Raw genomic sequence first — 12,654 nt, forward strand, 5'->3', positions numbered from 1 at the left:
TGTTCCTAAACCGTCAAATCAATGGTTGTGTTGGAGTTACTCCCCTTATAGTAGTGAGAGTGAAAATTCCGTGCTCAAGTATTCCGATAGTAAATGGTTCCAGATGTCTTTTATGATTCGGAACCATTTTGTCATTAATGTGATCATCGAATCGGGATCGTTATATACTTATCATTATAGTTATTGGAGAAAAGGGGATGGGGTGTCAAAGATACATCGTCTACATTATGGTTACTGTGAGAAGACGAAGATACACCGTCTACCGTTATGATTACTAATGGGGATCATAAATACACACACATGGTTACTGTAAGGGACAAAAATACACCGTCCACATTATGTTTTCTGTTTGGGTCATAGACACACCATCTACCATCATGGTAACTGTTGGGTAACATATACACCGTCTACCATCATGGTTACTGTTGGGTAACGTATACACCGTCTACCATCATGGTAACTGTTGGGTAACATATACACCGTCTACCATCATGGTTACTGTTGGGTAACGTATACACCGTCTACCATCATGGTTACTGTTGGGTAACGTATACACCGTCTACCATCATGGTTACTGTTGAGGTCATAGTCATAGCTCATGGGGTCATAGATACACCGTCTACATTGTAGTTAGTGTTGGGGTCATAGATACACCGTCTACATTGTAGTTAGTGTCGGGGTCATAGATACACCGTCCACATTGTAGTTAGTGTCGGGGTCATAGATACACCGTCCACATTGTAGTTAGTGTCGGGGTCATAGATACACCGTCTACATTGTACTTAGTGTCGGGGTCATAGATACACCGTCCACATTGTAGTTAGTGTCGGGGTCATAGATACACCGTCCACATTGTAGTTAGTGTCGGGGTCATAGATACACCGTCCACATTGTAGTTAGTGTCGGGGTCATAGATACACCGTCTACATTGTACTTAGTGTTGGAGTCAGATATACACCGTCTACTATGATGGTTACTGGTTGTATGTATCAGGTAGTGGTATAATCGTAGTATATTTAAGAAAAACATTTGAGGTTAGGTTGGCTGGGTGCTGCTTCAACCGCATGAACCGAACTTGCATCAATATTTAAGTTATGATTCATAAAGGATACGTTCAGTGCTTCGTTGATAGTCGGATAAGATATATGGTTTTAGGGTTAAGGATAACTCTACCTTACTTTCTTTTTCACTTTTTGTCAGTCGCTTGAACTTTGTTTTAGGCATGGCTTCATCTAGGTGAGATGAAATTTCATTTACCGGAAGTGTCTTCGACTTGTATCAAAGAACATCAATTATTTTATTTACTGCATTGCTAAACTTTACAATATTAGGGCTGGAGTGGAAGCTGTTAAATACAAGGTGTCATCGGATTTAATAGAAAAGCGTCACCACTGACAGGTGTACAGTCGACAGTTTTATTTGCAATGCTACCACCGACTCTCCTTATCGAACAAGGTGATCTAAATTACATTTTGTGGGCAAGAGGTGTAATGGTACGGTATCATTTTGTTTGAGACGTATTGCGATGCAAAGTCCGTGATTTGGATTCTTGATATGAAAATTTGACCTCAACACCTTTAATCGGGATTTAAACAAAATATAAACCACCATCTCCGATACATGCAAATCCACCAATCTGCACAATTTGCAAAACTATCAATCCTATATAAGCCACAAACTGCAAATACATTAAACCTACCTTAGCAGTTATCTGCAAACTTGCCAATCCTACCCAAGCAGTAATCTACAAATTCATCAATCCTACCTGAGCGGCAATCTACAAATTCGTCAATCCTACCTGAGCGGCAATCTACAAATTCATCAATCCTACCTGAGCGGCAATCTACAAATTCGTCAATCCTACCTGAGCGGCAATCTACAAATTCATCAATCCTACCTGAGCGGCAATCTACAAATTCATCAATCCTACCTGAGCGGCAATCTACAAATTCGTCAATCCTACCTGAGCGGCAATCTACAAATTCATCAATCCTACCTGAGCGGCAATCTACAAATTCATCAATCCTACCTGAGCGGCAATCTACAAATTCATCAATCCTACCTGAGCGGCAATCTACAAATTCGTCAATCCTACCTGAGCGGCAATCTACAAGCCCAATTCTACCTCTAAGCCGCAAAATCTGCAACAATTAACAGATGCGGTGCCCTAAAGTAATCATTTTTGTCTGTCCGTTCGTCGTTCCGCTTTTCCAGTCGTCATGCAATACATGTAACACCGACGTGTCCTTCGGGAAATTTCACGATGAAATTAGTTATTTTGCATGATATTTGCTTCCATATTATATTTATACACAAGCCTAACTATTGATTTGTAATAATGAAATAATGCTTTTGATTTTGGTTAGTATTGAAATTAACAATGATTTTATAGAACTGACAAAGAGATATTGGTGGTGGCTATAATTTTGTTCAAGTGACAAAAATCCAGTTTCCGCTAAGAATCGCCCCTGATTTCTTAATATGACTGAAAGACCCGAACATCACCTTGTAGCATCATTAATATAATATTTAGCTTTTTTTCAAATTTGGTTTAATTTAAGTGTTGTGTCGGAGTTATGTTTCCCTATTCACATTTTCATCACAATAAACTGGTGACCAATCCTTGGCCGTAAAGAAGGATATTGTCACGTTTCCAAACTGTTTAAAGATAGCATTAAGAGGTTCTGATGCTGAAAACAAGTGTTTGCTAAACTGCATATGATGCGATCGCCAGTTCAATTCTTGTCGTGTTATATTTTAATTTTAAAGATAGAAGTTGTACTTTGTTAATTAATGAAAAAACAAACCCCAACATGAAGAGACATATTTTTATAATAATAACACCGGAATGTACGCTACTAGTTGTTAAAAATATGAATACATTGTATGTCCAAAAATAAGAGTAAGTTGAAATACTGCTACAATACCGCGAGGTGCATGTCCAGCAGCCGCAGAATGGCGTATTTGAAGTTACGGTAGAGTTTCAAATCATTTCCCGCTGCTAAACTGGATGAGTTAATAAGCGGCTACTTCCTAGCAATATTTCTGGCAGATTATACAAAACGTTCCTTTAAATCCGTGATCTCGTCAAAACTTGACGGACCGACAGGCAAGGCATTTCTCAAGAGAGTGCTACGTTTTTGACATGTCTTCAGTCGTCTTTGTTGAGAAGGGCCAACAGCATGTTCTTGTAGTCACCGCTGCATTCGCTTGCTACTGCTTCTCGTAATGTTCGGCGGTCGTCCTCGGGCTGCATGTAGTAGTAAGCTGTGCGGATCTCCTCCATATCAACCTGTACATACATAAATACCACATCAGACACGTGCACATTCAATGGAATTTTTGGAGGTGTAAAAAAATGAAAACAGCTTATGTATCATTTACATGTAAAAAAAGACCAAGTCCTTTAAGACCTTATACACAATTTCACCAAATCCGTAAAGACCTTGCATATCATTTCACACAGAAATGTTTAGACATTTTGAAAAATTTACCAAATCCATTAAGACGGTACCTGCACCTAACTAACATTGATTTTGTGAAATAAAATAGTGTTAAAAAATCAAATCTGCCAAGATATTCTATACAATTTTATTGCATCCGTTAAAATATGCAGGATATTTTAAAGATAACTCATTGTTTCTAATTTGACGAAAATGAGATAAGAACATGTTGACAAGTTGGCGGAATTCATTAAGGCCTTAAAATTTCTAAAGGTCATTTTACAATTTCACCTAACGAAAAGACATATTTAATTTGTTCAAAGTCAGCGACATGTGAACATCACTGAAATTTGTTGACATCCTAATTCGAAATATTTTTATTCCTGTAAAATGGCGTCGAGAATCACTATATGGATTCAATCAAAGCATTCTTAATTTAAAAATCCTTTAACATAGCTGTTGGCGATTTTACCTCGCTCCTGGACACAATCAGGCGGATGAGGTCATCATCACTGGTACCAATTCCTCTCATGGCATTGTCCAGTCTCTTGGCAAAAAACAAAGGTTTGTTTTCTGCTATATCGACTGAAGATGAAGATGAACATTTTATATTAAAATATAGCTAGTTTAGGTACATAGGAAAACCTGTAGAAATATTGCCAACAAATGCATCTCAAACTTCACAAAAAAATTATTATATTTGTCTATTTTATCCGGACGGTTGTTCTATGAGCAATTAGTATTATCTATAACTAATGGGAGGAAACGGAAAACATTGCGTTTCGTTTCATTTCATTAACGTCATTGTATATTCCATACAGCACGTAATACCTATATCGGAGTAATTAACGGGGACATTCAGTCGACTCTCAAGTTACATACAATCATGAAATTTTACCTATAGCCGTATATCCATCTTGTACACTTCCGCTGAATTCACTCGATATTGCTTCCCTCACGGACTGGCCGAACTTTTCCTCATACACTTCAAATATTCTATTAAGTTGATTGAAATTACGTCTGCACAGAATTTGATTGAATTTGGATTCCTCTGTGCCCCAGCAACCGGCCCCGGCCTACAAAGCAAAAACGTGTTAACATTACAGTAGAAATATTTAGGGTCTCCGATCACAATGTACAGCCTTGTAGACATTACAGGAGATTTTGTAATGTACAACAATGCAGCATCACAATAGAGATTTTTATGATCTCTGATCACAGTGACAACACCTGTAGACATTACAGGAGATTTTATAATGTACAACAATGTAGACATCACAATAGAGATTTTTATGATCTCGGATCACAGTGACAACACCTGTAGACATTACAGGAGATTTTATAATATACAACAATGCAGCATCACAATAGAGATTTTTATGATCTCGGATCACAGTGACAACACCTGTAGACATTACAGGAGATTTTATAATGTACAACAATGCAGCATCACAATAGAGATTTTTATGATCTCTGATCACAGTGACAACACCTGTAGACATTACAGGAGATTTTATAATGTACAACAATGTAGACATCACAATAGAGATTTTTATGATCTCGGATCACAGTGACAACACCTGTAGACATTACAGGAGATTTTATAATGTACAACAATGTAGACATCACAATAGAGATTTTTATGATCTCTGATCACAGTGACAACACCTGTAGACATTACAGGAGATTTTATAATGTACAACAATGTAGACATCACAATAGAGATTTTTATGATCTCTGATCACAGTGACAACACCTGTAGACATTACAGGAGATTTTATAATGTACAACAATGCAGCATCACAATAGAGATTTTTATGATCACTGATCACAGTGACAACACCTGTAGACATTACAGGAGATTTTATAATGTACAACAATGTAGACATCACAATAGAGATTTTTATGATCTCTGATCACAGTGACAACACCTGTAGACATTACAGGAGATTTTATAATGTACAACAATGTAGACATCACAATAGAGATTTTTATGATCTCGGATCACAGTGACAACACCTGTAGACATTACAGGAGATTTTGTAATGTACAACAATGCAGCATCACAATAGAGATTTTTATGATCTCGGATCACAGTGACAACACCTGTAGACATTACAGGAGATTTTATAATGTACAACAATGTAGACATCACAATAGAAATATTTATGGTCTGATATCAAAATGTACTACAATGTAGACATTACTAAAAATATTTTCCTTGGTGTCGGATCACAATGTACAACAATAATCATATTACTACAGAGACCTGACATTACAGGAGATTTTATAATGTACAACAATGTACAACAATAATCATATTACTACAGAGACCTGCTACGGTGTCGGATCACAATGTACAACAATAATCATATTACTACAGAGACCTGCTACGGTCTCGGATCACAATGTACAACAATAATCATATTACTGCAGAGACCTGCTACGGTCTCGGATCACATTGTAGACATTACTGTAGAGATTCACAACAATAAAGTGATAATTCAAGCAGAGAGACATCACCGTATTTGGGAAACATTAGTAAGTAATTAAGTAAATATGAATACAATCAAATCTATTTGGTAAAAGTTTAGGGGACCTGAAGAAACGTAACAGGATAAAGAAGGCACACAACACCTACATCGTACAGTTCCTGTGCCTCAGTATCGGCGTCCTCGTCGTTAACAGTGTCATCCACGTCTCTCCCACCAGTAACCAAAGAAATCATCAAGCGACCAAAGTACCCGGATGTGTCACAATCTAAGTCCTCTTCCAGTGCCACTTCATACTCTGTTACATGACACAAAATTGCATGAGATATGTTTATGTTTATGTTGACAGATCAAGATGGACGTAACTTCAGATGTCATATTCTACATTTATTGTACACTTGCTCTGTTGAATAAACATTTACTTTAATTTTCGTTGTGCCTCAATTGTTCCGAGATTAGGTTTCAACATTTTACCTTGTTGGTACACGGCTTTGATTTCCTCCAGTTCCTCGTTAGTACGGGAGCACATTATCTCTACCAGTGCTGTCTCGTCAGTTCCAATTCCCTACAATATATAAAAAATATAACTGTTCTAAAAACCCTCGTCCTCTTCTCTTTTACGCATTCTCTGATTGTTTATCATAGTTTTTCTTTTCCTTATTTGACTGATGTATCTAATTGTATTATATGTTTCATGTATTATGTGTTTCATATTACCATGACAAATATTTTGGTGTCTTTTTAGTCGTATGGTTACAAAGAGTTTGTGGAATAGCATCCTCGATACTCCAGGGATCATTTTCGCCCCTGGAACATGTCATGGCAATATTGAAGATTCCATATGCAATACCTTGTGAGCAAGTCAAAAAAAGAATAGTTTGATCATTTAATGTACATCAAATGAATCTCGAAATCGTATGCAGTTTGGTGTCGCTACTTTGCAATCTTCAAAATGAGCGTGTCAGCCTGTGATTGGTAAGTTTTTTTCGCTTGGAACCAATCAAATCGCTTCGCTTGTGCCTTCAATTTTGTCATGACATGTTTTACGGTACGAAAGTGATCGTAACCCTTGGAGTATCTATGATACTGGACTCGATATTTACCTTGATGGCCTTGTTGAGCTCTTTTGCGTCATATAGACGTGGAGGCGTCATTAACGCAACGACAGTGTTCTCGAAGTTACTTCCAAGTTCAGACTTGAGCTCTTCAATCAGATCCTAAAATAGAAAATAATTATACACCACTGCACTGAGCCCGAGTCGGTGTCAAGATTTAAGGACAAACTGGTCACGCACTATCCAAAAAGGAGGAATGTAGGAAAACTGTTTTTTAAAACTTCTAATGCTGTAGAGTTGATTTTCAACACAAATGGGCAGGGATGTTAGGGAATTGGGAATAAAAGATTGACGGGAAATGCTGGTAGAGTTGAGTTGAAAAAATTGGCGGAGAGGTACATGGCAGAGATTGGCGGGGAATGCTGGATAGGGAAGCCGAGCGTCTGCTTGAAACAATCATGATTTAAAAAAAATCAATATACAAAGTACGGTAATGGGTAATGTTCTCATGAAAATACCATTGGTATTGCAAAAACGCATATTTAACCACAAGGTAGCTATCGCTAGATGCAGACATTTAAACTTTGACTACGAAATTCCTTGGGGCCATCTTGGAAAGGAATGTCCTACAGTAAATATTAATATCCGCCAATCAAAACGACAGGATCTATAACCCTGACATTTAGTTGTATTTAAGAAGCGAAGTCTAGCGTAGAGTTTAAACAACTACACGACAAGTCATCCGACAAGCAGGGACTGCTGAAGACTTTATTGTCAAAGAATGGCAAAGATTGACGGAAAGTGCTGGAGAGTTGATTGTCAAAGAGGACTTGCAATTCGTGAGAGTTGGTTGTTATCAAAGACTGGCGGAAACACTGGAGGGTTGAGAGTAAAATATTGGCGGAGAATATTGAAAAGTCGACATTCAACAATGACTGAAGGGATTGACAGAGACTTAAGAGTCAAAGGTTCGCGAGGAATACTGGAGAGTGGGCAGAGAATGACAGGAGAAAAGATACAGTTAGAGATGTACAGATGTTGCTGGAGAGATATGAATCATATATTTACGAGCATAGCTGGAAATATAGACATCGGAATTTTATGGATGATGCTGGAGAAATAAATGTCATAGTTTAAGGAGGTTTCTGGAGAGATAGTGGTCCGGGATATTTATTAAGGTGGTTGTACACAAACCTTGCCGTAGGACTGTTTGAACGCTACTGCTATGTCCTGACGCTGTGCGTTATTATGGCTGTCCACAACATCAATGATAGGTTCCTCAGACGTACCTGTGAAAATACACACACTACTGTGAAGAAGAGATGTTCAATTCAAAATTCATTTTCGGCATTTCATAAAACTTGTCCTTGACTCCCAATGAATGCTCGTGTAAATGGTGACTTCAGAGATAGGCCTAATAAGTATGATGATATCATCTTATTCAGCTGGAGCAGGTTCCCAAATTATGGTGTTGTGTATCACTTTATTATGGAGAAATCACCATAACAACGTTATCACCATAACAACGCTATCACCATAACAACGTAAGTGATATCTCCAACCGAATTAGTGACGTCACCAATTATAGAAATATCACCCTAATGAAGCTATGATACCTCCAACCGAATTGGTGACGTCACCAGTTATAGAGATATCACAATGACGAAACTGTGACATCTCCAAACGAATTGGTGACGTCACCAGTTATAGGAATATCACCAAGTAGTGTTAGCGATACCACTTTAATGGAATAAAAAGTAAAGCGACGCTCAATACACCACCTATTTTTTTCACACAGAAACTACATATCAATGTGAATAGCACGTTATTTAAATATACATTACCCAAACCACACATCGCATTCCGGAGTATTTCTGCTGCTGCATCAGCATCAAAGTCTTCTTTTTCACGTACGGTACCCTGAGAGAAAGGGAAAACACATCACTGTACAGGTAGTGGGCGTTCTCTGCCTACCTTCTGGCCGAGTGAAAACGAAGGGCAGTAACTCTGGGGGATCATAATTCAAGTGAGGGGAAAAATTCAAGATAAAACATACAGAATACCCATCCTCTTCACCAGACTCAAACGTTATTTGGATGTAATACAAAACAACATATTTAACGACATTGCTGTTTTGTGTTTTCATCCTACAATATGTCTGATTTTCCAGTGTTTATTTTATTTGGTTTCAAAGCAGTTGAGATTTTTAATAATCACTTCGCGCTCAGGTAAATTATTCCACACAACTGCGGTTCGTAGAAAAAAAAACTTCATTCTTCTTGTGGAAGACAAAAACTATTTGTCTTAGTTATACGTACAGGAAACACGTACACTGACATGTGGCTACATCTAATATGGAGCGATCGATCGAAATATTTGATAGCTTTGAATAAATGTATTAGGAAATGAACAACTTCACATCAGTTACGACGTCAAACGTTACATTAAAAAGGGACAGAACGTGCTTGATTGAACATACAAGCACGCACCTGTATGTCGGCCGTAATCAGGAAAACATTTCTTTCAAAAATCAATTTTCAATTTTTAACATTAACATGCTATATGACGGTGTTCCCAAATCCAGATATACACCCACCATATCCATTGTTACAATGATGTCGGTTATGCCTGTGTAAGTTAACTCTCATCATGTTTGTCTAGGATATTGACGTATCAAGACTCCGTTTTTGTTGTGAGTGACTAGAGGTAGATATATACACTGGTAAGTCTACTTTTGTTGATGTTGTCTGTGGATACATATATACAGTTGTTTGTTTATTTGTAATGTTTGTCGAGCTCGTACAACAATATTATACGTGTGGGAAGGCGTACATAATACCTCGAATCTCACAATTCTTATCTTTAAGTGTATCACGTAATTGGTGTTTTGTATCACACATGCATTGCATAAATGAAAAAAAAAATGAAAAGGCAAAAAATGTCTGACATCCCCACTCCCCAAACTATGATATGCGTATGATATTCAAGGTATGTGACCTATATCCTCCCAGATTACAGGTAACTTATTGTCAGCGCCGAATGGCCAGGCAAATACCCACAGGTCAAAATACACCATCTATCGATTACGGGACTGGTCATTCTCCGGACTAAATACACCTTACCTTACATATACACGCACTAGGTGTGGTGTATCTAGGTGTAAAACACAGACCATTTGAATTTACTACCAAGTTGAAATTTTAACTCACTTTTCCTTGTCTTGCCGACATGTCGATTAAGAATTTAACGAAGATACATTTTGTATAAAACTCCACCACAAAGAATAAATATGGTGTTTGCTTTCATACTTTGCATTTAACTGTTAAAATATGTGGAAATTATGTAGGAAGAAAACATATTACAGACCACAATTAATCAAAAAGTGTAGCCATATCTGTAGGACCCCGCCCACTCATCCTGACGGATGGTGTCACTGTTATGTTACTTTGCATATCTCATAAAACAACGTTCACTTTTATCTCAGATTTCTTGTCTTAATCAGTAAATGATTCGCTATTTCAATGATGAACACCGAAAAGAAAAAATATATAAAAAACTAAACTTACCGGCATGATTTCTGGTCAGGTGTGCAATGCGACTACCTCTTGCCTGTAAGGAACTAGGTGTGTGATGACAGGTAAGTATAGTCACGTGACAGCTGACTCACATACCTTCTTTCCATTCACATTTTTTGCTTTTTAGCTGCAGGTACGCGTGACGTATGCTCTCCCGGCATTTTCTCCACGTCACATGTCGGCAATATCACATGATGTGGGTTTTATGTACTTGATATATACAACAGGTGGAAATTAATCATTAATGGATCTATATCTAGGGACTTGTCACATACACTGTCAGTATATACGTAGGTGTGATGGAGACATTCCAAGCCTTGTAAATTATGCTAATATTATCAACTCATGAAATAATTAAAAATATTTCATAAACGCAATATGTTTCCTCTAGACTCCGCTCCGCAATTGGTTTTATGAAACATGAAATAAACAGGTTATTTTAGGATAAAGTCGATAGTAGGATTCAGGATGATGGTTCTGTAGTACATATAGTTGTTTACCTTAAACATCTGGTCAGTGACATACACACAAGTCTTTACTAGTTTGGCGCCAATCAAAGATGGACGAGAATAAAACAAATGCCGAACATTCCAACATTCCTAACATCGTTTTCAGTTTCGCATCACTTACTTGATAAGCATAGCTTTTTGTTTTGTTTTTATATCCGTCCGTACTTAAACATAGCTACGTGGTGAATACGCTTTGTGTCAATAGTAGAATCATGTCTGTATAATTTATGAAAGATTCCCTCAGTACCTTCCTAAAACGATCCTTACTGAATATGTTCTAAAAAATTCAAGGAAACTCTTGCTGTAGTTTATTTTCAGAATAGCCGAAATTTACTCTAAATTTCAAAATCAAAAATGCATGGGCACAGAAGATCCAAATAGGTTATATACAACAAGGATCTACACTGAGCATGTCCATACGGTGTCAAGAAGTTCTCTTCTGTAACTTCTTCAGAAATTACGCTGATAACAGACTCAAGGATGTCAAATCCTACCTCTGATGACTTCAAAATTGCAATATTATATCATCTAGTGATTAATATTCAATATCCATTGTGATTAATATTCAATATCTTGTGTTTTATATTCAATATCTTGTGTTTTATATTCAATATCTTGTGTTTTATATTCAATACTTTGTGTTTTATATGCAAAATCTTGTGAGTCACAAGAATTGCATTATAACACAGTTTTACACTACAAATCACTTGGGATTTTTCGAATAATACAAGATTTAGAATACAATACACAAGTCAGTTTTACAAATATAAATAACGAGATATTTAAGATAAATTACAACCCTTTAGAATGCGGCAGAAAAGAAAATATCCTCAAATTTGTCATGCAAAACCCTGAAATATATTTGGTATACAACTGGACACCGTTACATATGTTTTGTATAGCTGCCATGACCTTGCTATCCTGGTTCTACATGTTGCAAAATGATAGTTGTTTTCTGAAAGAAAAAATACTTTGAGTGAGGTATATGACATTTGTGTTAGTGGTAACAACATCAATCACAAGAGAAGTGTGACAACAGCAGCAGTGTGACATGGTGGTACAGTCTAGATGGTTGCAGGCTAGGGTTTGATCATCCTAGTCGACGAACCGCTGGAGGTGGTAGAGGACAGTGCCGAAACAACCGCGGATACAAGATCCACCTTAAGATAGGACCATCTGACATCTAGCAAAACAACAACAACAGAATAGAATTCCGATTTAAATAAAGCCACAACATCTGTAGACTAAATATTGGTATTTATGTAATCCGTTTGATACGTTGTGTCAACGTTTGATATGGCCAACTGTACGAGTTGTCTTTCTTCTTCAAATCGATTTTAGCTTTTGTCGTATGTTGATTGCAGTTTAACTTCAATCAATCCGGACGTATTTGTACAACAAAGTTTTACAGAATCCAAGCTTCTGAAATAACTTATTACTTCCTGGTAATGTAGTACTAAGATTCTACAGATGATATATATTTTTTCCATTTGTGGGTACCGTTTGTAATTGTTACTTATATTATTTGTAGAAAAAAATGTACCTTTTATAAACATATTACCCATAAACTACGACGGTTC

At 37.0% G+C, this 12,654-nt stretch overlaps 1 protein-coding gene across 1 annotated transcript; it reads right to left on the reverse strand.

The window, feature by feature from the left end:
- Window positions 1-2,814: 2,814 nt before the first annotated feature.
- On the reverse strand, window positions 2,815-10,220 carry LOC132561297 (annexin A4-like). The gene is made up of 9 exons (XM_060226025.1): window positions 10,200-10,220; window positions 8,835-8,910; window positions 8,185-8,279; window positions 7,039-7,152; window positions 6,410-6,500; window positions 6,085-6,233; window positions 4,342-4,519; window positions 3,916-4,028; window positions 2,815-3,292 (listed from the first exon to the last, which is right to left on the reverse strand). The coding sequence occupies exons 1-9, from the start codon at window positions 10,218-10,220 to the stop codon at window positions 3,152-3,154; spliced, it is 978 nt and encodes a 325-aa protein (XP_060082008.1). The 3' UTR covers window positions 2,815-3,151.
- Window positions 10,221-12,654: the final 2,434 nt, after the last annotated feature.

This window comes from Ylistrum balloti, unplaced genomic scaffold, assembly GCF_031769215.1.
Source record: "Ylistrum balloti isolate Yb309-2 unplaced genomic scaffold, AGI_CSIRO_Ybal_v1 Utg369668, whole genome shotgun sequence".
In the NCBI taxonomy this organism is placed as follows: domain Eukaryota; kingdom Metazoa; phylum Mollusca; class Bivalvia; order Pectinida; family Pectinidae; genus Ylistrum; species Ylistrum balloti.